General features: G+C 51.6%; 1 protein-coding gene across 1 annotated transcript in view; it reads left to right on the top strand.

The window, feature by feature from the left end:
* JPH2 (junctophilin 2) overlaps positions 1 to 23,734 on the top strand; it is a 29,860-nt gene extending 6,126 nt beyond the window's left edge. Inside the window, exons 2-6 of the mRNA XM_058814604.1 lie at positions 1,877 to 2,660; positions 16,599 to 16,717; positions 20,130 to 20,926; positions 22,128 to 22,225; positions 23,126 to 23,734. Coding sequence (XP_058670587.1) covers positions 1,877 to 2,660; positions 16,599 to 16,717; positions 20,130 to 20,926; positions 22,128 to 22,208 — 1,781 coding nt within the window. The 3' untranslated portion in view covers positions 22,209 to 22,225; positions 23,126 to 23,734. The remainder of the gene's footprint in view (positions 1 to 1,876; positions 2,661 to 16,598; positions 16,718 to 20,129; positions 20,927 to 22,127; positions 22,226 to 23,125) is intronic.
* Positions 23,735 to 26,964: the final 3,230 nt, after the last annotated feature.

The following is a 26,964-nucleotide window of genomic DNA, read 5'->3' on the forward strand; positions in this document are numbered from 1 at the left end:
CCTGGCATCTCCAGTCATGGTCCTTGACTCCTGACTCGTGCCCAAACCCATGCTTATTTCTCCTTATTTTTCCCTAGAAGAGCTTCAAACTCATCCAAGAAAATGGAAGATGGCCCCTTGCTCTGGCAGATGGCTCCCCATGGCTGGCTGCAGCCTGCAAATACCATTTACTACCTGAACCCCCACATTTTTGTAGGGGAGACCAACTGTTTACAGGGACCCCATAATCCCCCGTGTCACAGGGTGGGCAGGGGCTGGCTGGGGGCAGCTCACCCAGGGCAGCAGCTGCTGCTCACTCGGGCACTTCTTGTCTTTCCTGGCCCTCAGCACTGTAAGTTAACACTCCACAGGCAGGTCCAAAGAGGATTTCAACGAAACCTGAAGCTTGGGAGGAGAGATTATGCTGCAGAAGTGGCCTGGGAGACTGTAAAATATGCACTCCCACGATCGCCAAAGAAGGAACTGGATTTGCTCCTTGGGGAGCAGGGTCATCCCTGGGCTCAGTAATAGTGTCTGAGGGGGGAGATTCATGCCTTGAAGATGGGTCACCCCCTTCCATCTCAGCCCAGCCCTGGCTGAGCCTCCCCAGGACCGTGGGAGTGCCTGCTCTCCCAAAATCATGTGTGTTCTGGTGGGTCACTGCTTTTTGCAAACCAGGTTTAGGACAGATGTCTGTGAAAATAGAGTGGCCTTTCCAAAGGCATTTGTGCTCCCCCATCACTCTCTGCCTGTGCCCCAGGCTGAGGGAGCTGCTGGCAGCCTCTGTTCCACAGGGGGCTGCTCTGGGGTGGCCCATTCCAGGTTCTGTAATGCCAGGAGCAGGGTGGAATGCTGCCTTTGTTTTGGGTGGTTTGCTGGTTTCTGAGGCAATTGCATCTATAGACTGATGAGAGTCAGGATGGGAAGCCATCCCAATCCACTGGGCTCAGGGATGCTCTGACCTCTCCTGTGCATGGTGGGTGCTGTGGGTGCTGGTGCCCCACCAGCCCCTGCCCTTCCCAGGAGCTCTTTTTGTGGGGCTTCTGATGCACCTCATTTAAGTCTCTTGACATCCTAGTGAGAAAAATCAGAGTGGGGTCTCCACTCTGCTGGGAGCCTGCAAATGTGCTCACCATTGGGATCAGGGCATCTGGAAAGGAGCAGTGTCCCAGTCCTTCAAGGTGTCACTGCCAAAGTCCTGGTGGTTCCCAGCAGGATCCTGTACCCAAGGTGCAGCCCTGGCCATGGTGAACACAATCCTTTCTGTGTCTCCCATCAAGTGACACCATCTGCCCTCTCGAGTTGGGTCTGGAGGAGTGGGGTTGTGCTTTCTGGGGCAGAGCTGAAGGAACCCCACACAGAGCTGCTTCTCTCCTCCCTTTTTTGCCCATCTCTTTGTGCAGTATGGCACAAACCTTGGGAACTCAGAGAAGCCATATGTCACCACCAAGGAGATGTCGCTTCGGGATTAGGGCAGTCAGTGGACATGTGGGATCCTGACTCAGGGGTCTAGAAGTGGTCCTGGCAGCCTGCAAGGGACAGGCTCAAAGGGACTGTCACCAAGCCAAGGGCAGATGTGCCAGTGCAGCTCACATGCCCACTTGGGGCTGCTGCCACCCTCTGCACAGCCCAAACTCCACCCCTGGGGGCTGCCTCCCTCTGCCTTCTCCGGATGAAAATCCAGATCCCGTACAGTAAGTGGGTCTGCAAAGTGTCCCCCGGTGCCTCAGTCCCTTTGCAATGAGCTGCCACCCACCAGCAGAGCCTCTTGTGCTGCCGTCCCCTGCTCCCTGGGCACTGATGCTTTGCATGCCTGGGCTCAGCACAGCCCCGCATCTCATCTCCCTTGGCTGTGCCAGGCCCGAGGCGCTTTCTCACGCTGTCTTGTCTCCCTCAGGCACGTACCAGGGCCAGTTCACCAACGGCATGCGGCACGGCTACGGCGTGCGCCAGAGCGTGCCCTACGGCATGGCCTCGGTGGTGCGCTCCCCTCTGCGCACCTCGCTGTCCTCCCTGCGCAGCGAGCACAGCAACGGCACCCTGCCGCAGCAGGACTCGCCCGCCGCCAACGCCGAGAGCCTGCCCCTCTCGCCCACCATCACCCGCGGCGGCTTCGCCCTCAGCCTCTACGCGGACGCCGAGGCCGCCAAGGCCAAGAAGGGCGGGCTCTTCCGCAGGGGCTCCTTGCTGGGCAAGCTGAAGAAGTCCGAGTCCAAGTCGTCCCTGGCCAGCCAGAAGAGCCGAGTCAGCTTCCTCAAGAGCGAGAGCGGGATCAGCTCGGCCGCCAGCGATGCCACCTCCACCGTCAGCCTGGGCGAGGGCGCCGAGGGCGAGGAGTACACCCCGTTCGAGTCCGACATCGACGCCACCACCACCGAGACCTACATGGGCGAGTGGAAGAACGACAAACGCGCCGGCTTCGGCGTCAGCGAGCGCTCCAGCGGGCTCAAGTACGAGGGCGAGTGGCTGGACAACCTGCGGCACGGCTACGGCTGCACCACGCTGCCCGACGGCAAGAAGGAGGAGGGCAAGTACCGCCACAACGTCCTGGTCAAGGGCATGAAGAAGCGGGTGATACCCCTCAAGAGCGCCAAGATCCGGCAGAAGGTGGACAGGAGCGTGGAGGGGGCTCAGAGGGCAGCGGCCATTGCCCGGCAGAAGTCGGAGATTGCGGCATCCAGGTGGGTGCTTGGAGCTCCAGTACGCAGGTTCCTGTGGGGATGGTCCCATCCCATGTGTTCAGGAGCTGTCCTTTTTCTCATCCCCTCTCCTGTTCCCCTGCAGCCCTGGTCCAGAGGGGAGGTGCTGGACTGCAGGAGTTGTTACCAGCCCTGGCACTCAGCAGGATGGGGAGCATCCAGGCTGCTCCTTGATGCTGCTGTCAGAGCTGCTGGGCATTGATGGGGCAGCCTGAGAAATAGAGGGTTTGGTGGTGATAAATCCAACAGGCTCATGAGCAGCCAGACAAACTGGGGCTGCAGCAGAACACAGTTTGGCCCTGGAGCCCCCAGTGTGGCTCTCGGGGAAGTTTGTGGGATGCACGAGTGTTGTCAATTTTAGCAGCTGAGTGTAATTGCTCCACTGTCCCTCCTGGGATGGAGGAGAGAGGAAATAAGAGTGGCTTCAGGGTCTGCTTGAAAAGGGCACGGGAAATTCTCCTCCTCCAGCTCACATCCCTGCCTGTGTCCGAGCTGTGTTGGCAGCACATTCCCCCTGCAGCATTCCTGCCAGTCTCAGAGCTGACCTGGCAGAGATCAGAGATCTGGGAGCCTTCGCTCCTTTCCTCTTCCTTGGGGAAATGTGGTTGTAACAGTGCTTGAGGTTTCACCTGACCTCACCAAGAAAACCTCACCCTGCACAGGCTTTGCTTAGCTGCTGGGCAGTGGCTGAGACTTCATGGCTGTCCTGTCTCACTCCTTTTAATTCCTGTTTAATTATCAGTTACTTCATTATCAACCAGAGGAAGGAGGACACCTATTCCCAAACTCCATTCCACTCCTTGCAGACACTCCTTGCACTTTACTGTCCTGGCAGACATTACTTCTTCAAACTTTAGTGGGGAGCACAGTTGATTTTTTTTTTTTTTAATCGAAACCCAGTTGCTTCAGGGACTGGTGGAGAAAACCCAGCAGGATTGCAAGTGAAGCTCCATGCAGGGCCAGCTAGGATAAAAATAACAGGCTGGGGTGGCGTGGGGCCCTGGATCCTTCTGGCAGGGCAGGCTCAGCCCAACACCTGCTTTGCCGTGCCCGGGGAAGAGCGTGTGCCTGTGGTGTGAATAAGGAGGCTGGAGCTGCAAACACTGCTCCTCAAGAGCTTGGCTGGTTTACACAAACCTCTTTTTATTATACACTATTTACACTTTGGATCAAAAGCGGCTCTGCAGTGTTTTCAGTCAGGGGTTGGAATGCGCCCGCTGCCCTGGCCAGGGACTGCATCCCTCCCCAGTGCAGCCAGGGAATAATTTCCTATTAAGGAAACTTTGGAGCTGGAGGAAATAAGACATGGAAGGAAGCTGATTTCCTCCAGGGAGCCCTCAGGCAGCAGCCCCTGCAGTGGTGTGGCTGCTGGGCAGGGAAGGAATTGTTGTGCTGGCTGGCAGTGTGGAACCCCTGGTTCCTGCTGTCCTGTTCCTGCAGCACAGCTTCCAGCTGAGCTGGACCTGCTGGGAGAGGGGAATTCAGGCTGTCTGTCCTGTAAACTTTAACTCAGCACTGCCATCAGTGTTTATTCCTGGTGTATCTTGCTCAGGGCAGAGCTGCTCTCTCTACCTGTAAATCCAACTCATGCTCTCCTCCCTCCTCCTTTCACCTCAGATTTGGGGTAGCGAGTAAATCTACATAATTTTTCCTGGAGAAAATCCTTAGTTTGAACCCCAGCTCTGCCACAACTTTTGCTTTGTCCTTGATCCTTGCCTCAATTTCCACACCCAGGGCAGAGTAATTGCAGACAGATTGTGAAAATGGATTATTACAGTTTATAGAAGGCCTGCACTATCATTAGCATTGCCTGAGCTCATAACTGTGAGGTGGAGCTTTTTAGAGGGAGCATTCATGTTTCTTCTCAGATGGCAGTGTGTACCTTACCCAAAAAAAATGCCTTTGAGGCTACACCCATCCTTTCCTGGGGAGGATATGACATTTTATTTATTACTAGACACTAATTATCAGGACACAGCAGGTGAGCTGTGTGAATTCCCAGCTACCTCTGCACACCTGTGCTGTTGTACATGGATGTTTGAGTTTCATTTGCTTGTGGCACTCGGGGAACCCCTTGCAGAACTAAACTGCTGTAGCATCCAGCCTCCTGCTGTCTGGGGGTGAAATGCCAGTGGAAGGTCAGATTTCTCCCTTTTGCACCATAAAAGGCTCTTTAGGGATAGAAATTCCGAGGAAAACAAGACCAAGCACTGGAAGCTGCCTGGGCCAGTTGCACTGCAGGAATCCCAGGCATGTGCTGAGCCCTGGGGTGCAGGGCTGGGGCTGGCAGCACTGAGGGGTGCCCTGCTGGGAGCTTTGGGCAGGAGAGCAGTGACAGCCAGGGACCATGGTCAGTGCAGTCACCAAAGCTCCCATGCTGTGTTCTGAGGGTGTGTGAGGCACCAGGCTGCTTCACAGCTCCTGTCCCAGTGCTGTTTCACTTTGGAATTCCAGCCAGGGCTGTGGGCAGTGCCAGCTACTGCCTGTCCTGCTGCCTCTGCAGCGCTGCCCTGGCCTCCCCTGCTCCCTCCTGAATCCTCCTGGGCTGGCAATCCAGCTGTGCAAGAAGCTGAGGACATCATCTCACTGTCAGCTGAGAGAACAGCTCTGTTTTTCATTATTTCAGTGGAAATCATTTGGCATGGGGCAGCCCATCCAGGTCAGCCAGCTTCACCCCATGCAAAGCCCATTGGTGCTGCTCAGATGTTGGGTATAAACCCTGGGCATGTCCCTCAGCAGCTCTGGGGCTCAGCTGGAGGGATGGAGGTGATGGAAGCTGGAGTGTGAATCCTCACCCAGGAGAAAAGGCATCTTGGAATGCAGCCTCTGTGGCAGCTGGCACAAGGCTTTTCTCCTGCCCAGGGGTGGCCAGGGATGGATGTGGGGTTAACACACAACACACACCATGAGGGTTCATTGCCCTGCCCTGCACTGCTGGTGCTGCAGGACTTGCCCTGCTGTCATCCCAAGGGACTCCTGTCAGAGCTGGGACCTGGCTGTTCCTGCAGTGCCAGGTGAGGGCACCTGCTGTGTCACACCCTTCCCCTTCCTTCACTCCATCCTGACTGGCACTCCTTTGAAAATAATTTGGGGTGGATGGGAAGCACAGGGAGAGCCTGGGATCACAGCTGGGGCTTCACCTCCTGTGAGATGAAGTAGACAAACTGGCTGCAGGACTGTGAGGAGGGGACAGCTGCCACCAGGCCATGAGTGAGCTGGTTTAAAGCCATGCTGAGGTGTGAAAGCCCTGCAGCTTTCTGGGCACATGGGCTGGTACTGAATAGGGTGCTCTGTACTCCAGGTACTTGCTGCTCCTTGTGCCTGGGGAGCAATTTGCCTGTCAGGTGGGGAGGATGGTCCCACAGAATACAGGGAGAAGAAGCATGAAAATGGTTGGGTTTCATCTCTTCAGAACAGATTAAAATAAAATTCAATAAAATAAAGTAAGAGGAAGGGCAGAATTGTCTGCAGGGGGAACCTTTGATTTTTGAAAGCTGTGTGCTCAGTAGCTGGGCAGCTTTTACAGGGGTTTTCCTTCTCTCTGGTGCTTTTTAAGGACAAAATGAGTGTAAATACTGCAAATCCCACCTCTGTCCCATTGCAGCAGTATCTGACGCGGTGTGCTTCTGCACATGCTTGTGCTTCCCAGTGACTTGGACCAAAATCAATGGAGGGACTTGGCCATGTGTCCTGCAAGGCACGGGTCTGGCCAAGCTCTGAGATCCTTTGAAGGGTGCCTGTCCTGGCAGGAACACCTCAATACATCTGCTGGATGTCACGGGATCAGTAGAAAAGCAAGATATTCGAGGCTATAATGGCTGCTGTGCTTCACCAGTTTGTGCTCATGTTCTGGTTTATAGCCCCTGTGTGGTTTATACCCGGAGAGTACAATTACAAGTGAATACATTTTGGATTTATTTTTGTTTAAATGTAATGTGAGCAGATATCTGTAGGAATTTCTGTATTCTGTTCTGAAGTGTGGGGCATCAATTCCTGATTCAGTGGGGTTTGCTCACTAGGATGGGCCTGGGCTGTGTGGAAGCACAACAGAGCTCCAGTGTAAGGCATTACACAGGTATCTGCAGGAATTTCTATATTCTCTTCTGAAGTGTGGGGAATCAATTCCTGATTCAGTGGGGTTTGCTCATTAGGGTGAGCCTGGGCTCTGTGGAAGCACAACATTACATTGATGTGGCTTCCCTGCCACCAGCACATGGGCATTGCTCAGTGTGAGCTGTTGCCTGGTTTTGAAGCCCAAGTTAGTTTTCTATCCATACCCATACTTTGGGGCACATCTTAGCTCTCCCTTCAAACAACAAGAGCCCTTGGCAGCTCCTGTATCACTTTCCAAGGCTGTTGTGCCTGGCTGCGCTCCCAGCAGGGCTGTCTCCCTGCTCTCAGCATTTGCAGGCTGCGTGGCCGGGCAGAGCGAGCGTCTCCCTGGGGAACGTGGTGCAAATGACGTCCCAAAATCGCTGCAGTCAGCACGGGCTCCTGACTAAATAAGGGCAGGCAGAGCAGGGCTTTATCAGCGTGGCCTGAGTGTGACAGCTGAGAGCTGGGGCTGGGGCAGCCCACGCCGCTCCCACTGGGAAGGTGCTTTATTTGGCACAGCTCTGCTCTCGTCCCCTCTGCTCTTGGGGGTTTAGGCTGCTGGTGGGGAAAGCGGGCAACCAAAAGGATATCTTCCCCAGACACCTCTTTGGTGAGGGGTACTGTGTGTCCAGTGCAGTGCTGGGCTGGTGGGCACAGTGGTCTTGGTGCTCCTGGGGCTGACAGCACAGCTCAGCTTCCCCTGAGGCCAGATTTCAGACTGGGATTTTAAGTCTGTTGAATCAGACTTGGGGTTTGCTCTAAAAAGGTAAAAGGATTTTTTTAAATGTGCTTTTAGCCAGAGGCACAGGCATTAGACACCTCAGGAGTTCAGCACATTCCCAGACCTTTAGGTCTAAAGCCAGAGGAGGGCAGGATGCTCATGGCCACCCTGTGAGAATGGGCAGCAGCAGCACCATGGCTCAGGACAGCCCTGCCAGGACAGGAGGGAGCAACTGAGCCTCCTGTGCTCTCCCAGCCTCACAATCTCTGCTCCAGGACTCCACGGCTCTGAGGAAGAATGGGTGTGTAATTAAGAAGCAGCAGCAGGCAGGGACACAAGAGTTGTGAGCAGCATTTCTGCAGACACCAAAGATCCCAGATGTCACCCTGAGCTCTCATGGGGCTTAAATGACAAGTGCATGAAGGTGCAGGGGGACCAAGGACTCACCTCCCCATGGGGTGCAGTGGAAGGATCACTTCTAGCAAAGTCCAACCACAGCTGGAGGCAGTGGAATGGCCTGAGCTGAGCACAGCTCCTTGATGCTGGGTATTCTGGCTGCTCCAGGAATTCTGATTGCCTCACAGCCCCCAGAATGGGAATCTGCATCCTGGAACTTCCATGGACAGGGTTCAGAGAGTCAGTGGACAGGAGCAAGGGCAGCCACGTGGCTCTCTGCTATAACTGAGTGCCAGGACACAGCATTGAGGGGATGCTCCTCAGTGCTGCTGTCCCAGTAAAGATGTTTCTCACAGAGCTTGGTGTGTTTATAAAGAGGATAATCCTGTTTCATCACCCTTGCTTAATAGAAACCCAGTTGCTGGCATCTATTTCTGCACCAGCTGAAGCCCAGGGCTGGGACTCTTTCTGTGTGGCACATCAGTCTCCAGCTCTGCAGAAATATTGCTGTTTTCAAACCTGTGCCTAATCTTCATTCCACTGGAGCCATGCAGGGAGAGGGTTTGGGTGAATTCTTCTCTGTTCCTGATCTGGTGTGGCCATGGGGACAGCATGGCTGTCCTGTCTCACTCCTTTTAATTCCTCTTTAATTATCAGTTACTTCGTTATCAGTCAGAGGAGGGAGATAAGCAAGGGGGACACCTATTCCCAAACCCCATTCCACTCCTTGGAGAAACCCCCACTTTACTGCCCTTGTGGCCATTTCTTCTCCAAACTTTAGTGGGGAGCACAATTGATTTTTTTTTAAATCAAAGCCCAGTTGCTTCAGGGACTGGTGGAGAAAACCAGAACTCTGGGGTCCAGAGCCAGGATCAGACACCCACCCCAGCTGCAAGACACCCACAGTGTGTCCCCCCACAAAGGGAGGCTGTGTGTGAGGCTGGAGGGATTCAGTGTCACTGGGTGAGTGATGCTGTGATGCCTTCACCCCCTTCTTGCAGCCCTCTCCCAGAACAGCCTCATCCAGGCTGCCTGCAGCTCCAGCACTGACACATTTTTGGCCCACTGTGCTCCTTGCACGGGATGTGCTCTGACTCCAGAGGAGGGAGCATGGTTTTATCTGCTTTCCACCCACCTCACATGAATTTCCTCAGGCACTCTCATGCCTTATTAGGGTAAGAGGGAACATGCATTTTCAGTAGCTCCAAGGAGGAGGCATCTGCTGGACAGCACACATCTTTCCCCAGGGCTTCCTGGGTTATCAGGGTTGAGGCAAGGGAGGCTCTGTCTTGCAGGGATCCCCTCAAGAGCAGCAGAGATGGGATGGCAGGATGTCAGACCTGGGGATGGGTACAGTTCAGATAGCCAGCCAGGCAGGGAAAGTGGAATTAATGGGCTGTTCATTCTGACCTTGTGGGAAGTCCTTATCTCAACTGCTTACAAACACAGAGAGGGAAAAATGAAGTGCGACTTTAATCTGCAAAAATGACTGTGGAAAATGATAGCATCTCGTTCAATTGATCTGCTGCTGTGTGGAACAAGAGGGCTCTGACTCCCATCCAAATGCTTGCAGGGGCTTTGAAATCATTGGATTCAGCCATGCTTTGCTCAGAGATTATCCTCATTTCAGTGGAATGTGAAATAGCCTTATCTTGAAAAAGAAATAATATTTAAGTAACATGTCCAATTTACATAGAAAGCCTGTGATGCAGAAACCCTCCCTTCTCCTGGAGGAGGGGCATCTTTGTCAGCTTATCCTGGTGCTGAGCCAGAGCCCTTTGGCTTTCTCAGTTCAAGTTTTTTCATTTTGCTCCTGCAGAGCCTGATGATTCCTCACTGAGGGCTGGCAGGGACCTGGGTGCTCTGAGCAGCTTTGGTACAGGTGCATGGGAGCTGCAGGCACTGGAGCCTGGGACGTGGGCTGGTGCCCTCCCAGCTCCCAGCTCCATCTCTTCTTTTTCCTGGGCCTCAGATCTGTGAACCTCAACTCAAGAGACCTACAGGACTTGAGAACATTAAATTTTGATAATTAATTGAGGTTTTGGACAAATGCAGGATTTTAAGAAATATGCCTTTATTTCCTAAAAAAAAAAAAAATCTGCTTTTGTTTTTTTGACTGGAAAAATCCCCCACAAAACAAATACAGCAGTTCCTCACTCTTTTGGTTTGGATTACTGAAATCTGAAAAACATTTGATTTAAAAGTTGCTAAGACTTTTGGTTGAAAAAACCAACAATCTTAGAGTGAAAACACAGACTTTTCCACCCATTCTAATGCTGGTGGATCTGGCAATCTGGTAAAGCACACTCCTCTTATGGATGGAAAGGCTGAAGGACCCTGATTGCACATGTGCTGTAAAGATGTTTTGGTGCACTGTTCAGTGGGATAACCCAGCTCCTTTCATCTTGCAGTAGTACCTAATTAAATCAGGGTCCCCAGGGCATTTGCTGAGCCCTTTTGGTGAGGGTGTTCTGGAAGCTGGAATAAATCACTGGCATTTGGGCATAGCCCCAAGGCTGTACTGCTGTCAGGGACCTGCTCCTGCTCCTTGGGGTTACGCTCAATCTGCACCCAGAGCAGCAGAGTGGCCCTGAAAACCAGGGGGAGAAGAGGGTCCAGCTGGCAGCTGCAAATCCCCTTTTTCCCAAAAATATCTCTGTGGATGCTCTCACAAGCTGCTCCCAGCCTGGCTGTGCTGATGACAGGCTCCAGCAGGGCCAGGAGCTGCCTGTCCTGCCCGTGGTGCAGTGTCCCTGGGTCAGGGTGCCATCCTGGTGCCAGCAGCCCTTTGAGCTGGCAGGCTCTGGCTCGCTCTGCTCCCTTTGTAGCCAGCTCTGGGCAGCTGCTGGCTGCATCCTGGGTCTGTGGGGGACACAGAGAGCAGCTGTGAGCTGTGCCAGCCCCACGGGCTCCTCACAGGGTAGCACAGCCAGGTCCTGCTGACCACTGCCCACCTCGTCATGCTCAGATCTTGGGGCACTAGGGCTGGCAGAGACTGATGGGGCAGATCCTCCTGTCCGTGGGGCTGGGATGAGTAGGTTGTCCTCTCATTGAAGACAGCTGCAGATCTGTCTGCTGAAAGATTAATATCACTTTAACTGTTCCAAAGGGAAGTATCCCTCAGTGAAAGATGCAAGTGGCTCAGAGCTATTTACAGCTGAGGATAACATTTCGGTATTTTAAAAATTCACCAAGTAATCATAAAGGCTGAGCTTGTTAGGTGGCAGGGAGTTCTGCCAGGCCTTTTCTGTGCTCCTAAAGCACTGCACAGAAAAGGATGCTTTTTTGTGGGCTGAATGGCCTGGTCGTGCCCTTTCTGTGGAAGGAAGGAGAAAAGATCTGATTTATCCAGCCTGGGCATGTACAAAGTGCTACCACTTCTGTGTAAGTGCTGGTACTGAGAGGGAAAAGCCTGGGGCATCTCATGAGCTGCTCTGCAAAGTCAGGATGGTTTCTCTTTTTGGCTTTCTGCTTCAGTAGTACGGAGGTGTTTCCTTTAGGATGCAAGTTGTGTTGATTTATGCTTATTTCACAATTTAGATCACACCTTGCAGGTGCAGAGCCTGTATTATAAAGCTCAGGCACCCCAGAGGTGTCAGAGTGGAAGTGGAGTGGGTACATACACTCCATGTGATGTAGTAATGAAGCAGAAAGAGCAAAAGGAGCATGAATGGTGCAGCTGTCTGTCAGGGCAGGACAGCCATAGGATGGGATGGATGGGTTTGACTGAGGGCAGGGAAAGTGGCATGAGAGGTGGACTGAAGAGGGAATTTCAGTCCTGTGGGCTGGTTACAGGCAAATGAGGGTAGCAGAGTTTTGCTGGTACCTGTGTGCATGTGGAGGCAGAGGGAGAGACACAAAGGAGATGGTTTGGGACTGAGCAGGAAGAAAGAAGCTTCAGCTAGAGAGGTGACACAAGTATGAAGATGGTGTGTCAAATGGAGAAGCCAAAAAGTTCTGTCCTAGTCAGGATGTAGAATCATAGAATTCTGGAAAGGACCTTTAAATGTCATCCAGTCCCAGCCCCAGCCCAGGTGTGTGCTGTCAGGTCTGTGTCCCCTTGCCCTCCATGATGTGAGCACAGAAGGGACCATGTTGCCATTAACAAAAAGACTTCTTGAGCTTTCCCTTCTGAGTGCTGCAAACATTCCTACCAAGACAAACAATTGCTTTAAGTTTCTTCAGAAGGACAAAACAATTCCTGCTGGATGCTGGAGCAGGGATTTGGCTGGGAGTGGAACAGCCAGTTTCCAGGAGAGGAGAGTTCAGCAGAAGACTCTTCCTAGAACTGACTCATTAATTACTTTTGCTTAATGGTCTTCCAGACAGCTCCTAATATCAAGAATGGCAAGAATCATAGAATGGGTTGGGCTGGAGGGGTGTTCAGTTGGCCCTTGCTTAGGGTTTGCTGAATCAATGGGAGAATGGGGACCCTGGAGAAGGAAGGGCAGCACTGGACAGGTCTGACATTCCCCCAGTAAGCAAATGTGAGGGCATAGAGCTGAACTCTTTCCCTATTTCTAGCTGCAAGGTCATTGCTGCATCTTCAGGCACCCCAGCCCTGTCTGGTATTTGCAGTATTCCCTGCTAATTCCAGTTTCATTTGCAGTCTAATCCAATGTGGATGTGCAAAACCACAGAAACTGTCCAAAGAGCCGGGGTGCTGCTGGGGCTGGGCCTCACCTGTTAGCGCGGTGCTGAGCTGCGGCTCGTGTGTCCCTGGGGGATTTCAGCAGCACTTGGAGGAATGATCCAGGCAGTGTTTCTGGGACATGGCCAGGAAGGACAGGAGTGGTGCTCTGTCCTGCACTAGCACAAAAACGATTAGAGCATTAGAGCCATGCCAGAGGAGCAAATAAAGCAGCAGATGCATTTAACCCTCCCGTCATGCTGGGGTGTGAAGCCCGCCCAGCAGCTGCTGTGACCCAGCCGGGAGGCAGTGGCAGCAGGGCTGGGACAGGGGCTGCAGACATTGCCCACATGCCTCCCCTCAGCTCGGCTCCGAGCTGCTGCTCCTCCTTGCAAAGAATTCACTGGAGCTATTTTTATCAGCACTGCCCAGGGAGATGGCTCAGGGTGCAGTTGGGAAGTGCTCATCCTGGCAGCGCTGCCTTTGGGACAGGGAGCACTGGTGTGGGTTTGTACAGGTCCCTCTTTGTGTTTATTTCCTCCAGCTGGATGTGTTTATTGTTCGTGGCTCATTTTCCAGTGCTGCCTTGAAAAGGGTCTTTTGGATTCTGCTGCTGGCTGCTCTAAAGCCCCTGGGTCTGTGTTTCAGTTCCTGCTGAGCTTCTCTATCTCCAGACTTTCTCCTCTGCTGGTTTTTGCAGGGGCTGTTTACTGCACAGTTACTGGGAGCTAACAACACAACAGCAGCAAATAAAAAAGTGTGGCCCTGATTAAGTGTGCCTGAATAGCATCAAATTTATCAAGGCTGGTATTTCCTTTTTGTGAAAGCTCATTTTGCTTTTTGAGAAGATTGTAACCTTGGAAGAGATTTTTCTTCTTGCACGTTTCACTTCTGGGGTTTGAAATCACCTTCCTGACACCCTCAAACCTCCCTGGGCTTTTTCTTTCCTTAGCTCCTGCTCCTGGCAGACCACAGGCTGTGGGATGGGACAGGCTGTTGTGCTGCATGCACTGGGCTCTCCCAGGGTGGCTGGCATTTGTCTCCTGCTTTGCTGCCAGGGCCAAGTTTTCCTCTGTGCTGAGCTCCAAGGCTCTGCCAGCCACACAGATAAATCATAAATTCAGGGATACTCGAGGCCAGCTAGAAGTTATTGTTATGGCTGGACCCTTTTCTCTAGGCTGGGCTTTGTCACAGTGCCACTAAACCCTCAGTGTAGGTTTTTTTGGAGGGCTGCAAACAGCACTGCATCCCTTGGTGCCCTGGACATGTGCGGCTCAGCCAGGGAAAATGAACTTCAGACACCATGCCATGTCTCTGAAAGCCAAATATTCCTCACCTGGCTGCTGCCAGATAAATTATGTCAGCAACAGAGGGACCCAGCACAGGTCGGCATCCCACATCAGCATCCCTGCAGGGGCCAGGCTGGCTGGCAGAGCAGTGCTCTCTTGGGATGCTGACAGGGGTGATGTGTGATCTGCTGGAGGTGCCAGATTTGAAAGGGCAGCTGTGTTGACAATAGTCCCCCCAAATCAAACACCTCTGGATGACTTTGCAAGCAGAGGGACAGCAGCAGAGGTCAGCCATGTCCCATGGACTGAGAGCTGCCGTGGGGCAGTGCAGGATGCCAAAGCTGTGCTGCTCAGCTTCTTGTCACCACTCTGTATGAGCAGCCCAGGAGCTGCCCCAGAGTGTCCCTGCCCTCACAGCCCTCCTTGCAGAGCCCTGCTACTCTTGGGCCTGTGGTGTCTCACAGCAATGGCTCAGCTCCCCACCTCCCACAGCATCCTCAGTGCAGCCTCTGCAACCCAGGCTGGATCTTCTTGGTCTTGCCATCTCTCCTGCAGGAATTGGGAGCTGCCTCAGCCTGCAGCATCTCCAGGCACCAAGGGATGCAGTGCTGCTCACAGCCCTCCACAAGAGAGCCCTGTTCTCTTGTGTTGTCCCCAGGTGCTGAGAGAGAGCTGAGCATGCAGGAGCCATCTGCACCCTCTTGGTGACATGTCCAGCTCTGTCCTTACTAGTGAGAGCAGACCCCCATCTAGTGCACTTCCAGATTACTTCTTTGGGACTCCTTTGAGGAAAGCACTTGCCGGGAGCTGCCTGCTGCTCCCCCAGCTGGGGCCAGCTGGGTGATTGTCTGCCTGGGAATCGGTCAGGATAGCATCTGCCTGGCTCAGAGAGCAACTGAAAGGGAGAATTTTATCTCTTGATGGTGAATCCTATCCTCCAGGAGCAGCAGGACAAAGGCAGAGCCTGGAGCACGTCCTGCCAGGATGAAGAGCTGGATCCTGCCTTGGAAAGCCTCTGGCCTGGGGCTGGCGCCAGGCAGGCTGTGTGCCCCAGGCTCAGCACACCCAGCCCACTCTGATCCCCCAGGCATGGAGAGCACACACACATTCCCCTTGGCCCCTGCCAGATTATAGTGGAATTAATCACACTGATTATATTGCTACCAAAAAAGGAGGTGCTTTCTCTGTTCAGAACTGGCTCAGACCCCCTGCTTGCAAGCAGCAGCCTAAAAATGCTGTTTTCCGCCTCATCGTGTCTCTGGGTTTTTCAGGAGCTGTAATAATTTTGGATAAAAAGACCAAGAATGACTGCAATCCCAGGCAGCTCACCCTGCAGAGAAAGCAGGGAGATAACATGTGAGTGTGGGCAGGGAGGTGAATCATGGCTCCAGCAGAGTGGGATGTCATCCCAGGGAGGGACAGGCTGAGCCACAGCAGCTCTGCACCCTCTTCTCTATCCCAGGGCCCTGAGAAGAGTTTTTGGCCCCTTGTCAAGTCACACTGTTGCCTGTATCAGTTGGGATTGATGTCCTACTTTCAGTTCTTTCCCTGCAGTTACTCAGAATGGCATATATGTGTATCTTCTCCCTTGAAAGGGTCTCAGAACAGCATTTCTATCATCTTTTCATTGCACCTGTTGAGTATTCAAACTTCAGCTTGTCTTGTCTGCCTACTGCATCTCAGTTTAATGGGAAGGAATCAATCCTCATTTCATGACTAACAGCCCAAAAATTCCTCTGGAGTGTTTTCACTGCAGGAATGAGAACTGCATCTTTCCTCCTTTTTTGTCCTAAAACATGACCAGATACCAACCTGCATCTGAAAAGGGCTCATCAGACCACATTAAAGGTTGTAATTTATGGTGAATTGGAGTTTGAGGAATGCTAACTACTTATCACACAAAAATATGTGGATTTGTACATGAAATGGGGAATATGGGGAGCCTCAGAAAATCTGACAGTGAGAGCACAGGGAAGGCAGCTCTCAGTACGACCTGAGTGCAACAAAGCAGTTGAATATACTGTTCTTCACCCGTCCTGATGTTTAAGGTGCAAGGTTGCTGTTTGAAGTCAGCTCCTTCCCAGCCTGTGAGCAGCTGGGCTGTAAAGCCATCCCTGCTTTTAGCAGGAAGATCACAGGGCCCCGAACATGAGGCATGTGAGGAATATGACAGCCGGCCAGTAGAATAACTCCCATAGCCTGCAGCCCTGAGGAGCAAGGAGATGTGCTGGGAAGGAGTGGAAAGGACTCAGAGAGCCAAGCTGAGAGGGAGACAATAGCTCTGGTGAGACCAGCCTGTCAGGCTGCAGTGAGTAAAGGAGCCCCTGGACAAGCCATGTTGTTTGCTGGAGAGCTACAAGAGAGAAATTTCTGGGAAAACCCATCTGGTGGGCTGAGCAGGGGCACACTGCCTCTGGTGAGGTGCAGCAGCTCAGGGCTGGTGACACACAGAGGAGTTCAGCCACCAACCATGCCTGTGTGATGCCTTGCTCATTCCTCTGAGAGCACAGCAATGAGCCCATTCTGCTGCCTCACTGCAATGTGTGAACATGCTCACATTTACAAATACACCTGCCCTGTTCCCTGTGTGCAGCCTTTCCACCTTACCCTTGAGCAGCTGGGCCCCTTCCATGCTGAAAATCTGCTCTTCTCTCCCTGAGTGCAGAGTTTTGGGTCATGAGGGCAAATTTTGAGTGCTGATGCAGTTGTGGTGACAGCCAGGGTTTGCTGTGTGGTGGGATGACCTTGGCTCAGAGGGTGCTCACTGTTCTCCCCTCTTCTCTCTGCAGGACGGCTCATGCCAAGGCCAAGGCTGAAGGCTCTGAGCAGGCAGCTCAGGCAGCCAACAACGAATCAGGCATAGCCAGAATGATGGCCAGGGAGCTCTCCCCAGACTTCTACCAGCCAGGTAGGATCAGAGGCATCTTCCAAGAGGGGTCTTCCAATTTCCACGGAGAATCTGTTCAAGTGCTTCACCCACTTAATAACTCCACAAAATGCTCTCCTGTCTATCCTAAATCCTCTTGTGCTCTACAGCCAGCCCCTTGTCCTGGGTGATTTGCTGTCCTCCTGACACCGCTGTTTTACTCACTGTGGTTCCATAGCCTAGAGGAAAACCCCACAGTTTCTCAGCTCCTCATGTTTTTCCATACACTGAAGCCCTCAGAACAGCAGGCAGGACAGGCAGCAAGCTCGGGGCTATCTGCAGCTCTCCTGTAGATACATCCCTTGTGGCTTTTTCTTGGAACAGTGTTGCACATTAACTCACAAACCCACATCCTGTGGGGCCTCAAAACAATCAGACTCTGCTAATTATGGGCCATAATATCCTATAAGAAAGCACCTAGTACGAAATACTATTTTCCTGTTTCTCTATTAATTTGCTAGTATCACTGGTAATTATTTGGCTGGTAAACACTTGGGAGGTTCCTTCTGTGGGACCAAGCACTGAGGATTGGTAGATGAGAAGTGCCATATTAAAATCAGCATTGTAAATGCCATTACTTTTTCCTGGACTGAGTTAGGGAGAGATATATTCTTCCTGGGAAACTTTCCTTTACAGAGAGGGAAGGTAATAAAAGAGCAAAAAATAAAATTCCAAGTGCCTATGTTTTCATCCTGTCTTTCTTATTTTCTGTATTTATTGCCTGGAGTGAGTGTCCCATGGTTACTGAGGCAAGATGACAAGGGACTATCACAGTAGTAAAACTGGGGGTAGAAGCCAAAGGTTGACTTGTGCTCAGCAAAACCTGACACCTGCCCCTGCTCTGATTTCGGTGTCTCTTCATCTCCTGTACCACTCCCAGCACAGGGCACACAGTGGGAAATGGGAACAACTCAGAGCTGGTGCCTGGTGGGGAGAGTCATGCTGACAGATTTTCCTAAATTTCCCATTCTCTTGCCTTGTCCTGCATCTATGAGCTGGGGAAATGCTGTGCTGGAGGGCTGCCTCTTCCTCCCCAGCACCCAGCAAGGCCTGTTGGAGCTGGCTTTGAGTGGGGAAACACCAGATCACCCGGGCATGGGCATGAGCCAGCCCATGGCACTTCCTTTAACAATGGTTAAATGTTGCTTGATCCTCACATAAGCCCCCCAGCTGCCACTCACAGCTCTACATTCACCCTTTGCACACTGGGGTATTTATAGAACAGAAACAAAGGAAACTGGAATCCCTGTGGGGAGGTTTTGGACATCTATTTTTTCCACCCATGGCAATTGAATGAGACAATTGAAACAGTCCCTGTAAAACACTTGGGGCAGCCTGACCTCCACTCCTGGCTCCTCAGGTGCTGGATCCACTTGCTGCTGTTATGTAGGGCCTCACTTGGGTCCTGGCCTCTCTCAAGCTCCTGATGTATTTTATTCTTCTATGATTCTATTAAACCTCTAAATTCCCAAAGTGCACTAGGATATATCTCTTCTCACACAGTTGCACCATCCAGGAACAAACAGACAGTAGTCCAGCCTTGGGTTTTGCTAGGACTGAGAGCTGCTGCTTACACAGCCAGGAGGGCCCAGCTGTGTTTGGTAGCTGTGTTTCTCCCTGCTGTCCTGGCAGACTGACTGGGCTGTGTCTGGCACAGGCAATCCTGCTCAGCAAGCCCCATATCCCTAACAGCTGTTGAGCCCTGAATTTCAGGGTATCATCCCTGGTAACTTAGAGAAGGATGTAAGCCATAACCTTGCTAAAATGTGCTGGAAGATGAAGGTGGGGAGCTAAGGGTGTGCCCTCCAGGCAGTTGGGGGTTTTTGTGTTGTAAATTATTCAGGAGGAGAAGAAAGCAGCAGGAGAGAGCAAGGAGCCTGGAGCTGCAGGCAGCCTATTTTGAGGAGTCTGAACAACTGTTGAAATGGCTTCCAAATAACTCAGTTGCAGCCAGAAATAAATGGCCCTGAATGGGTCATCTGCTGACTGACAGGAGTGTGCAGGCAGAGCAGAGCAGCTGAAATCAGTGCCCTCCTTTTCCCCACTGCCCCTCCAAGTGGAGGCATTGCCTGAATGGACAGGAGGTAGCAGTCATATCATATGCAAATCATACCACTGACTTATAAGAGTAAAAGGAGCACTGAGCCAAATTTCCCAACCAGACTCGGGTCTGCATCAGTCCTTGAGATGGAGGAGATGAGGGGAGAGACCTTAAGGCAGCCAGAGGCAGTGTGGCTCCAGGATCTACAGTGTCATTTAGGAGCACAGAGCAAGCCCTCATCAGCATCACTGCAGTTCAGCAGAATGAGGCCAGAGCAGGGGCTTTGTTTTCAAAGAAACTGCTCTGCAATCTCACACTGCACAGGAGGAGCACGATGCTCTTCTTGTCCTCACTTGCTATGAGCATCAGGGTGATGTGTGGGGACCCTTCTCCCAGCACATCTCAGCATGTGGAGCACTGTGGAGGGTTGTTATTCCACATAATATTCCCAGTTCTTTAGTGATCCATTTTGGTGGATATCTTCAGTGTCAGGCCCTGTCTGAACTCCCCTGGCCCAGGCTGGGCTGCAATTTGTAATACAGTTAATAAGAAGTAAAGATTTAATGATAGGTGAAAAAATGAAGTAAGGCAATGTTCTAGGAAGTCACAAGTCAGTGTGTGAGATGAGACCAAAATGAAATCTGAAGCCCTGAGTCACCTTTCGCGATGGTGCCAGGTAATTTTGCTGCTGTTGTGGAGCTCAGGGTAGACAAGAGGGCTGTATAACTTCGAACCCTGTTCCATATATAAAAAACATACTTTTCCCATCATGATGGATGGCACATAGATAATTTGGGGACCCTTCCTTTCCCGATGACACTGGTCATCCTGCATATCATGTGAAGTTACCAGGCTATTTGACACTGTGGAAGCCACATTGAAGAGTTTCCTAACCATTAAATAGAAAAATAAACTATGTTCATTGGATGCTGTATCCTCCTTAGCCCCAGCATGGCCCATCTGTGTGACCATATGAAGCTGGGGCACAGATTTTCATTGCTTCATTATTTAACCTTATCTGCAGCTTCTGCCTGCTCCTTCAGCTCTTCCCAACTGAACAGTTGGGAATAAGGCTTGGAGGAGTCCACGATAAGGAGCCCACAATAAGGCTTGGAGCCTTCAGGAGTTCCTAAATGAAATTCCTAGAGGAAGTTCCAAGAGGAAGTTCCTCCTGGCAGCAGGGTCTGGTTTGGGAGTTCCTCCTCTCCCAGACTCCGGCCTGGGCCCTTGCACCATGGTTCCCAAACCCATTGCTGCTGGGGGCACGGCTGCCAAAGCCATGATGGTGCCATGGCACTGGGGTATGCCGCTGTCCTTTGTTCCATAGTGACTCCTCACACATTCTCTCCACAGGCCCCGAGTACCAGAAGCGGAAGCTGCTGCAGGAGATCATCGAGAACGCCGAGCACACGGTCAACATGGAGGAGGAGGCGCCACGGCCCGAGGCCGCCCCGCCGCCCCCCACGCCGCCCGAGAGCCCCCAGCTCCACGATCAGGAGGAGCCGCAGCCCCGCGCCAGCCCGGCACCCAGCCCTGCCGCCACCCCTCCCGAGGCCAAGCGGGCCAAGGCGGCTCCCCGGCAGGACGGGGCCCTGCGGCCGGGCAGCTGGGCCGAGGCGGGCGGGAGGGCGGGCGATGGCAGCCCAGCACCCTCTGAGGGCGAGGGCCGGCCGGCCTCGCGGGGCCGCGGCCGTGCTGCTGAGCAGATGGAGATCGGGCCGCTGCAGCGCATGGCGCGCGAGCCCGACGTCGAGCACTTCAAGGGCTACCACAGCTACGCCGTGCGGACGTCACCGGTGACCCCCGCCACGGACTATGAGGAAGAGCAGTTCCCCGAGAATGAGCCGCCCTCCCCGGAGCCCCGAGGGGAGCCCCAGCGCCGGGGGGGCACCCCTGGCCTGCCACAGGGCCGCGAGGAGAAGCCATCGGCGGCGGCGGGGGCCAAGCCGGAGCCGCCTCGGGCCAAGGAGCCGCAGCAGCAGCAGCGCCCCAGCCCTGAGCGCAGGGCCCTGGGCCGGGCCGAGCCCGTGGCCGACAGGAAGACTGAGGCCAGGGCACCGGGCCGGACCGAGCCCAAGGCAGGGGCCAAGCGCGGCCCGGCCCAGGCGGCGGCAGTGGTGGCAGCACAGAAGGCGGAGGAGTGTGAAGAGGTGACGTGGGGCATCTCTGGGAACCTCCTGAGAGCCATTTTGCCTTTCCTTTACTGTTGCCCATGAGGTCTGGCAGGACCCAGAGAGATGCAGACCCCCCGGGCCTGCCTCGTCCTCCCCAGCACCCAGCAAGGCCTGTTGGAGCTGACTTTGAATGGGGAAACACCAGAGCACCCAAGCACAGGCATGAGCCAGCCCATGGCACTTCAGAGCTTGGGGCTGTGGTGATGGAGGCTCTTTTTAGGATCCTAAAGCCCACTAGAGAAGTGTTGGCATCCCCATCTCCTGCCGCCTTCCCAGCCTGCCCTGCCTGGATGCTTGCCCTGACATTCATAACCTTCCTGTTTTGACCTCCTCTCTTTACCTTTCAGAGAAGCTGTATTTCAAAACTTGTACAAAAGCAGGCATCTTCCAATTAATTTTATCCACTTTTCTCACCCTCTTTTTCCTCCCCATTACCAACCAACTTGGATGTGAAAGTTTAGGGGAAAAAAAACAGGAAGAGCTCAAGTGTGTTTCTCTTTTACCCATTACTTTTTTTTTGCTGTAGGGGCACCTCATGAGTTGAACTGTGGTGTTGAATCACCAGCCAATTTCCCAGGTTTAAAATATAGTCACTGAAACTTAATTTTGCTCTTAGCAAATACAGCTGGAATCCCAGACATTTTATTAGCCCTCTGAGTCCCATCTTGAAGTCCTTTGGACGTGAATGATTCCAATGTGACTTTAGAAAAGCACAGCTTGGAAATACTTTGGTCTGAAATTACAGCAATCTCACATGGTTTCATTTGTTGGGGTTTGGAAATAGATGATCTTCAAGGTCCCCTTCCAAACCAAAGCATTTTATGATTCTATGATATTAAAAATGACAAGTTTACAAACACAGGCAATGTGGATGCAGAAGGGAGTTGGGAGGAGCAGCCTGACATGGGACCAGGAGTTCATGTTCCTGTGGTCAGGGTCTCCTTTAATCTAATTTAGCTGCAAAAGAAGCCTGATTTAACATCCTTCAAATGAATTTGCAGGGAAGTAGGAATAGGAGAGGATAAACATTCCACTAGTTTGAAATTCAGGCTGGTTGTTAAATGCCAGATTTCAGTGCATTGGGAGGGGGTGATCGTGGTATTTTTGAGCAGCAGAATCAAGCTATGTCTGTCTGGAGCTGTGCTGTGTAATGCTCTGGTTTGGGTTTTTCTTTCAGGGACCTAACACAATCGTGATCTGCATGGTCATCTTACTGAACATTGGTCTGGCCATCCTATTTGTACATTTTTTGACATGATGAGCCTCTTGAACAAGGTAAGAAGCAGAAAGAGATTTTACCCTCAATTTGTAGATGTCACTGGATGTTTTAAGGTTGACTCACTTTTCAGAAATGTCAAAAAATTATTGCATTAAATTATTTCATAATTTCATATATTTTCCCAAAATTAAGAACTGTGTGGGTGGAATACAGTCCCACCATATAGGTTTGCCTTCCCAGTACCATGGGCATGTTTCATGGAGTGAGAATTCCATTGCAAGAGTGTGTGATGTTAAATTTGAAATTTGTTTGCTGCAAATGCTTCAAGAAACACTTTCAATTTGCTATTTCAACATGGCTGCTCCCAGGTAACTTGTGCATTACATTATTTCTTGGCACTCAGACCAGCAAGATGCAAGAACACATAAAAAATGTGAAACTGTGAAAACTACAGCTCTAATTGCACCACTACTAGTTCTGCAGCAGTTAATTAATTGTTTTACTAAAGATAAAGATGAATCAAGATGTGTGTGAGACTGGAGCTTGCTCAGGTCTTCCACTTGAATTGGGATAAGGGTTTACATTTGGATTTGGTGGCAATAAAACCTTGGGAGGTTTCTCGTGCCTGTGGTACTCCCACAGACAGGAAAGTGTCCTGAGCTTGCACAGGACTTGTCTTGGGCTCAAATATTTCAAACAAAATCTGCCTTCAAAGCTGAACCTGGCCCTTGAGCCTCATGTGAACACAAGAGACACTTCTAAGTCCCTGTGAGAATATTGGGCTGCTTTCCCAGGACCTCCTTGGGGACAAAACTGCTCTGCTGGGCACTGCTTTCTGTCATGTTTTTAGTCTCACTCAGCCTGCCCAGGTGGAAGCTTTGCAGGCAGCTGTGGTAAAGTGTTGGTCATGTGTTTTGCTGTCCCTTGACTTTCCCATTTATCTGTGTCTGGGACAGGCGTGGCTGCTGGTGGAGACCTCAGACCTTGGCGGGGATTAAAGCTCAGCCACCTGGAAACACCTAAGAGGAGGACTTGAGATCCCAAGGTTGCACTGCAAACATCAACCTTAAATGAGAGTGTCTGAAGATCAATTCAGTTTCCTGCTCCCAGGCTGTGGCTGGCCTCTGCTATCTACCAAGGAAAAGCCAGGGTTTCTGCACTGTGGTCTCCTCTTCTTTGTATAAAATAGCAGTTGCCTTAAATTATTCTCACCAAAGCCATCAACTGTCCTGCCATGCCAAGGATGAGGGATTTATCTGTAGCTGTAGGAAAATGAGTGAGAAGGTCTCATACGTGCACACTGATGTGTTTTGTAGCTCCCTTGGTTGACTCAGTGTCAGAGATTTTCCAGAGATTGTCATCCATGGCATGGAGATGAAGCAATCCAGCAAGCAGAATGACTCATGAGAGCTGCGCCGTGGCTCGGGGTGGACGGCACTGCTCTCCGTGCTTGGAAGTCATCCAGAGGGATGAACAAAAAGTCTTTCCCCTGTCACCTGGCATCATTTTCCATGTATGGAGGACTGAGAGGGGGAGCAAGTTGAAATTGGGCTTGTTGAAGTGTGACCCGAGTCCTGCCCATGGATGGGGCTGCGGGGTGGGGGGTGAGGGACTGGTGGATCCAAGGCTGTTGGTGCCTGTGGGGGTGCTCTGGGTGGAGATGGGGTCTCTTTTGGGACCAGGCACCATCCAAGCGCTCTCCTGCCACCAACAATGCTCTGCACAGAAGCAGCTTGCAGTGGGTTGCTTCCCACTGTAATGGGAAAGGCAGTAGGTGTGCTGAATTTGTCCCTTTACCCCTTTTTTCTATGAAAATGTTGTGAGTTACAGTGAAAAGGAGGGTCTTGCTGAAAATGCCTCTGTACACCTGCAGGTTCCTCCCCTTGGTGTGCCAGGCTGTGGGGAGGGGTCCTGGCCTCTCATTGCACCCAACACACAGATTTTCCAGCAGAGGATGCAGGGTGGCTATCATGGGAGAGGTTACCTTATTCCTGAAAGAAAAAAGGTGCAGAGATGTGAGTGACTGAAGTGTAATTTGGCTGTTGGGCTCAGAAATATGCAGCAGCCAGGCTGTCAGCAGTGGCAGAGAACAGTGGGGCAGTGTAGCTGTTGCTGGTGTGTGCAAGGCTGAGAGGCCTGGGCAATTTGCACCCATTTTCCCAAAGCTGTGACAGGGAGTGACCTTTGGAAGGAGATTTTTCCACCATGATCTGCTCTGATCCTTAGCAGTGCGAGCTTAGAAAGTCGGCACAGATGAAGTTACAGTTTAGTGTGAGGCTGAGTGCTTGGACATGTTTCTTCCTTCTTTTAAGAGCAATGTGTATTTTCTATCCCTTTTTAAGATAATCAGAGATGTTATTTATAGTTGGTTGTGCACCTCTGTGTATCCTGAAGTCCCACAGCACAGGACTGGGTGGGAAAACTTTGTTGGACTGGAAAGAATGGGGAAATGATAGTTAAAGGAAAAAACAGATGCCCAGTCTGCTTCAAAGGTCAATCTGAAAGGATTTCAGAGACAGAGTGGCAGACACACAGGGGTTTACACTCACTGGAGACATGGGGCAAAACCTACCTAATTTATCTACTCTAGTTATGGCATAAGAGAGTGAGAATAATTCAGTACTTTTCTTTGTGAACCAAGTCTATTTTTTAACCTTATTGAGCTCAGGAACATTGCCACAGTAGCAAATATGTGGTATTAAGTGTGGGAGAAGTGAATGTGATCCTTTCCTAAAGCCATGTGGCTGTACCAGTCCTGAGAAAGCTGTGCAGCATCATCTACACTTCCACAGAGCATAGTTTAGTAGCAGTTTGCTTCTTTTCTTTTTTTTTTCTTTCCTTAAATATAAATGTATTGCAAACCCCAGGCTCTGCTGCCTTTAATGTTTTGTCTCCATTTGCTGGCATTCACTTGCCAACTCTGCAGTTTCAATATCCCAACTGCTTTTATTCACCACCAAGACAATTTCCATTGAGAGACCTGAGGGGCTTTTATTTATCACTAAGCACAAAAATGAATCTTTTTCAACAGTGCTAAGATAATTCCTTCCCCCCTCCTATTTTTTATGCATGTGATATGCACTCAGTAATGTGCTTTCCTCCTTCTGAGAAAAGTAGGTAGATTTGCTTTTATGTGACGTATAACTATATCCATATTGCACTGAGATATGGATATAAACACATAGAGAGAGAGCCCCTTAGGGATTTCATTTTCTTAGATGCAAAATACCAGATTTACCTCAAACTGCATGCTTTCAAAACTGACTAGGATTTTGTGTTATACTTTTCAGGTCTTACAAAGATGCAGATACCTTTCACTCTTCACACAAAAATACCTTCATCACAGATTTTGCTAGCTGTTTACTACAATCTGTGTACTACTGTCCAGAGTTTTCTGTCGGTTGTTCTGCTGGATTATGTGCAATAATAAACAGTTATCTGCTCACTCTATCCATGTGGATTTTTGCAGGGGAATCTCCAAGTTTCTTTCCATGGTGGCACATTCACTCTAGTTTTAAAGCAGAGAGTAATGCAGAATTTCACTAGTGGCATCTGGATGCTTTTTAGCTTTTTCTCAATTATCCATTTCAAAAATTTGCATTTTTTAATTGATGGGGGTACTTAGCAAAGAGAGTTGTTTCCACTAAATGCTTTTAGGCAGCCTTTAAGGACCCTGCAACTCTCCGAGCACACTCCATGTGCTCCCATGGTGCTGGCCTTGGGCAGGGCTTGCACAGGGCCAGGAGGGAAGGCAGCTCACTGTCCCAGAGCCTGCCCAGGCCATGCACATGGCTGCTGACAGGTCTTTTTGCTGCCTCCCAACCCCAGGGCTGCTGCCAGGCTCATGCTGAGCTGTGCAACACTGGCTGCTCCCCCTGGCTTTGGGGAGGGGTGATTCTCCAGTGTGCCCCAGCCTCTCACTCAGCCTCTGGAGACAGCCTGGGTGAGGAAAGCCAGGCACGAGGCAGAGGGAAATGGCAGCTGGGTGATTTATGGGGGAGGATGGATGAGCAGAGGCCAGCACCAGCCTGGGCATCAGGGCCCTGAGGAATCCAGAGTAGCCAAAACCTCCAATCCTTTTTCTATTTCTGGAGCGTCTCACATGAGCAAAGCCAGACTGTGCAGAGAGGCTGGGGGGACACAGGCTCAGCTGGAGTGCTGCTTCTGTGGGTGTGAGGGGTCTCATGGCAGATGATTTCATGCCCTGGTAGAGACTGAAGGAGCTGAGTTTGATGAAATAATGGCTTTATTCTCCTCTGCTCTTCCTTCTTTATGGTATGGAAGGAACCAGCTACATCTCATTCATCAGTCAGGGGCAGCAGGGTAACTGGAGCCTTGTGCACCTCATAAATCTCAGGCTGATGAATGGAGCAGGTCCTTGGCTCATGTGTTACAGAGGGAGTAGGGAGGGAGGTGGGTCTGCTGCTAAAGCAATGACACAATGCTTTAAAAGTATTAATAAAGGTAAAACAAAATGTCTGTAGCTTCCCCAGGGTAGGGGGGACAGTGCTGGGCTCTCTGCCTCAATAGCTGCTGGTTTCAGGGATAATGTCCCCACAGAGCCCAGCCAAGTGTCCCCAAGGGCAGGCAGGGAGGTGTCTGATATGTGAGAACCAGGCTAAAGGCACTGGCCTGATCCTGTGTCGAAGGGCAGGAGCCTTACCCTCCACTGTGGGAGGGAAGGTGCAATCTGAGCCTCAGTGTCCTCTGACAGTGACCTGCCCAGGCATCCTGGGGACAGCCACGCTGTGCTCCACCGCCCTTGTGGGCCATGGAGGCTCTCAGGAGCCACCCT

Source organism: Ammospiza caudacuta, chromosome 15 (genome assembly GCF_027887145.1).
Source record: "Ammospiza caudacuta isolate bAmmCau1 chromosome 15, bAmmCau1.pri, whole genome shotgun sequence".
Taxonomy (NCBI): Eukaryota; Metazoa; Chordata; class Aves; order Passeriformes; family Passerellidae; genus Ammospiza; species Ammospiza caudacuta.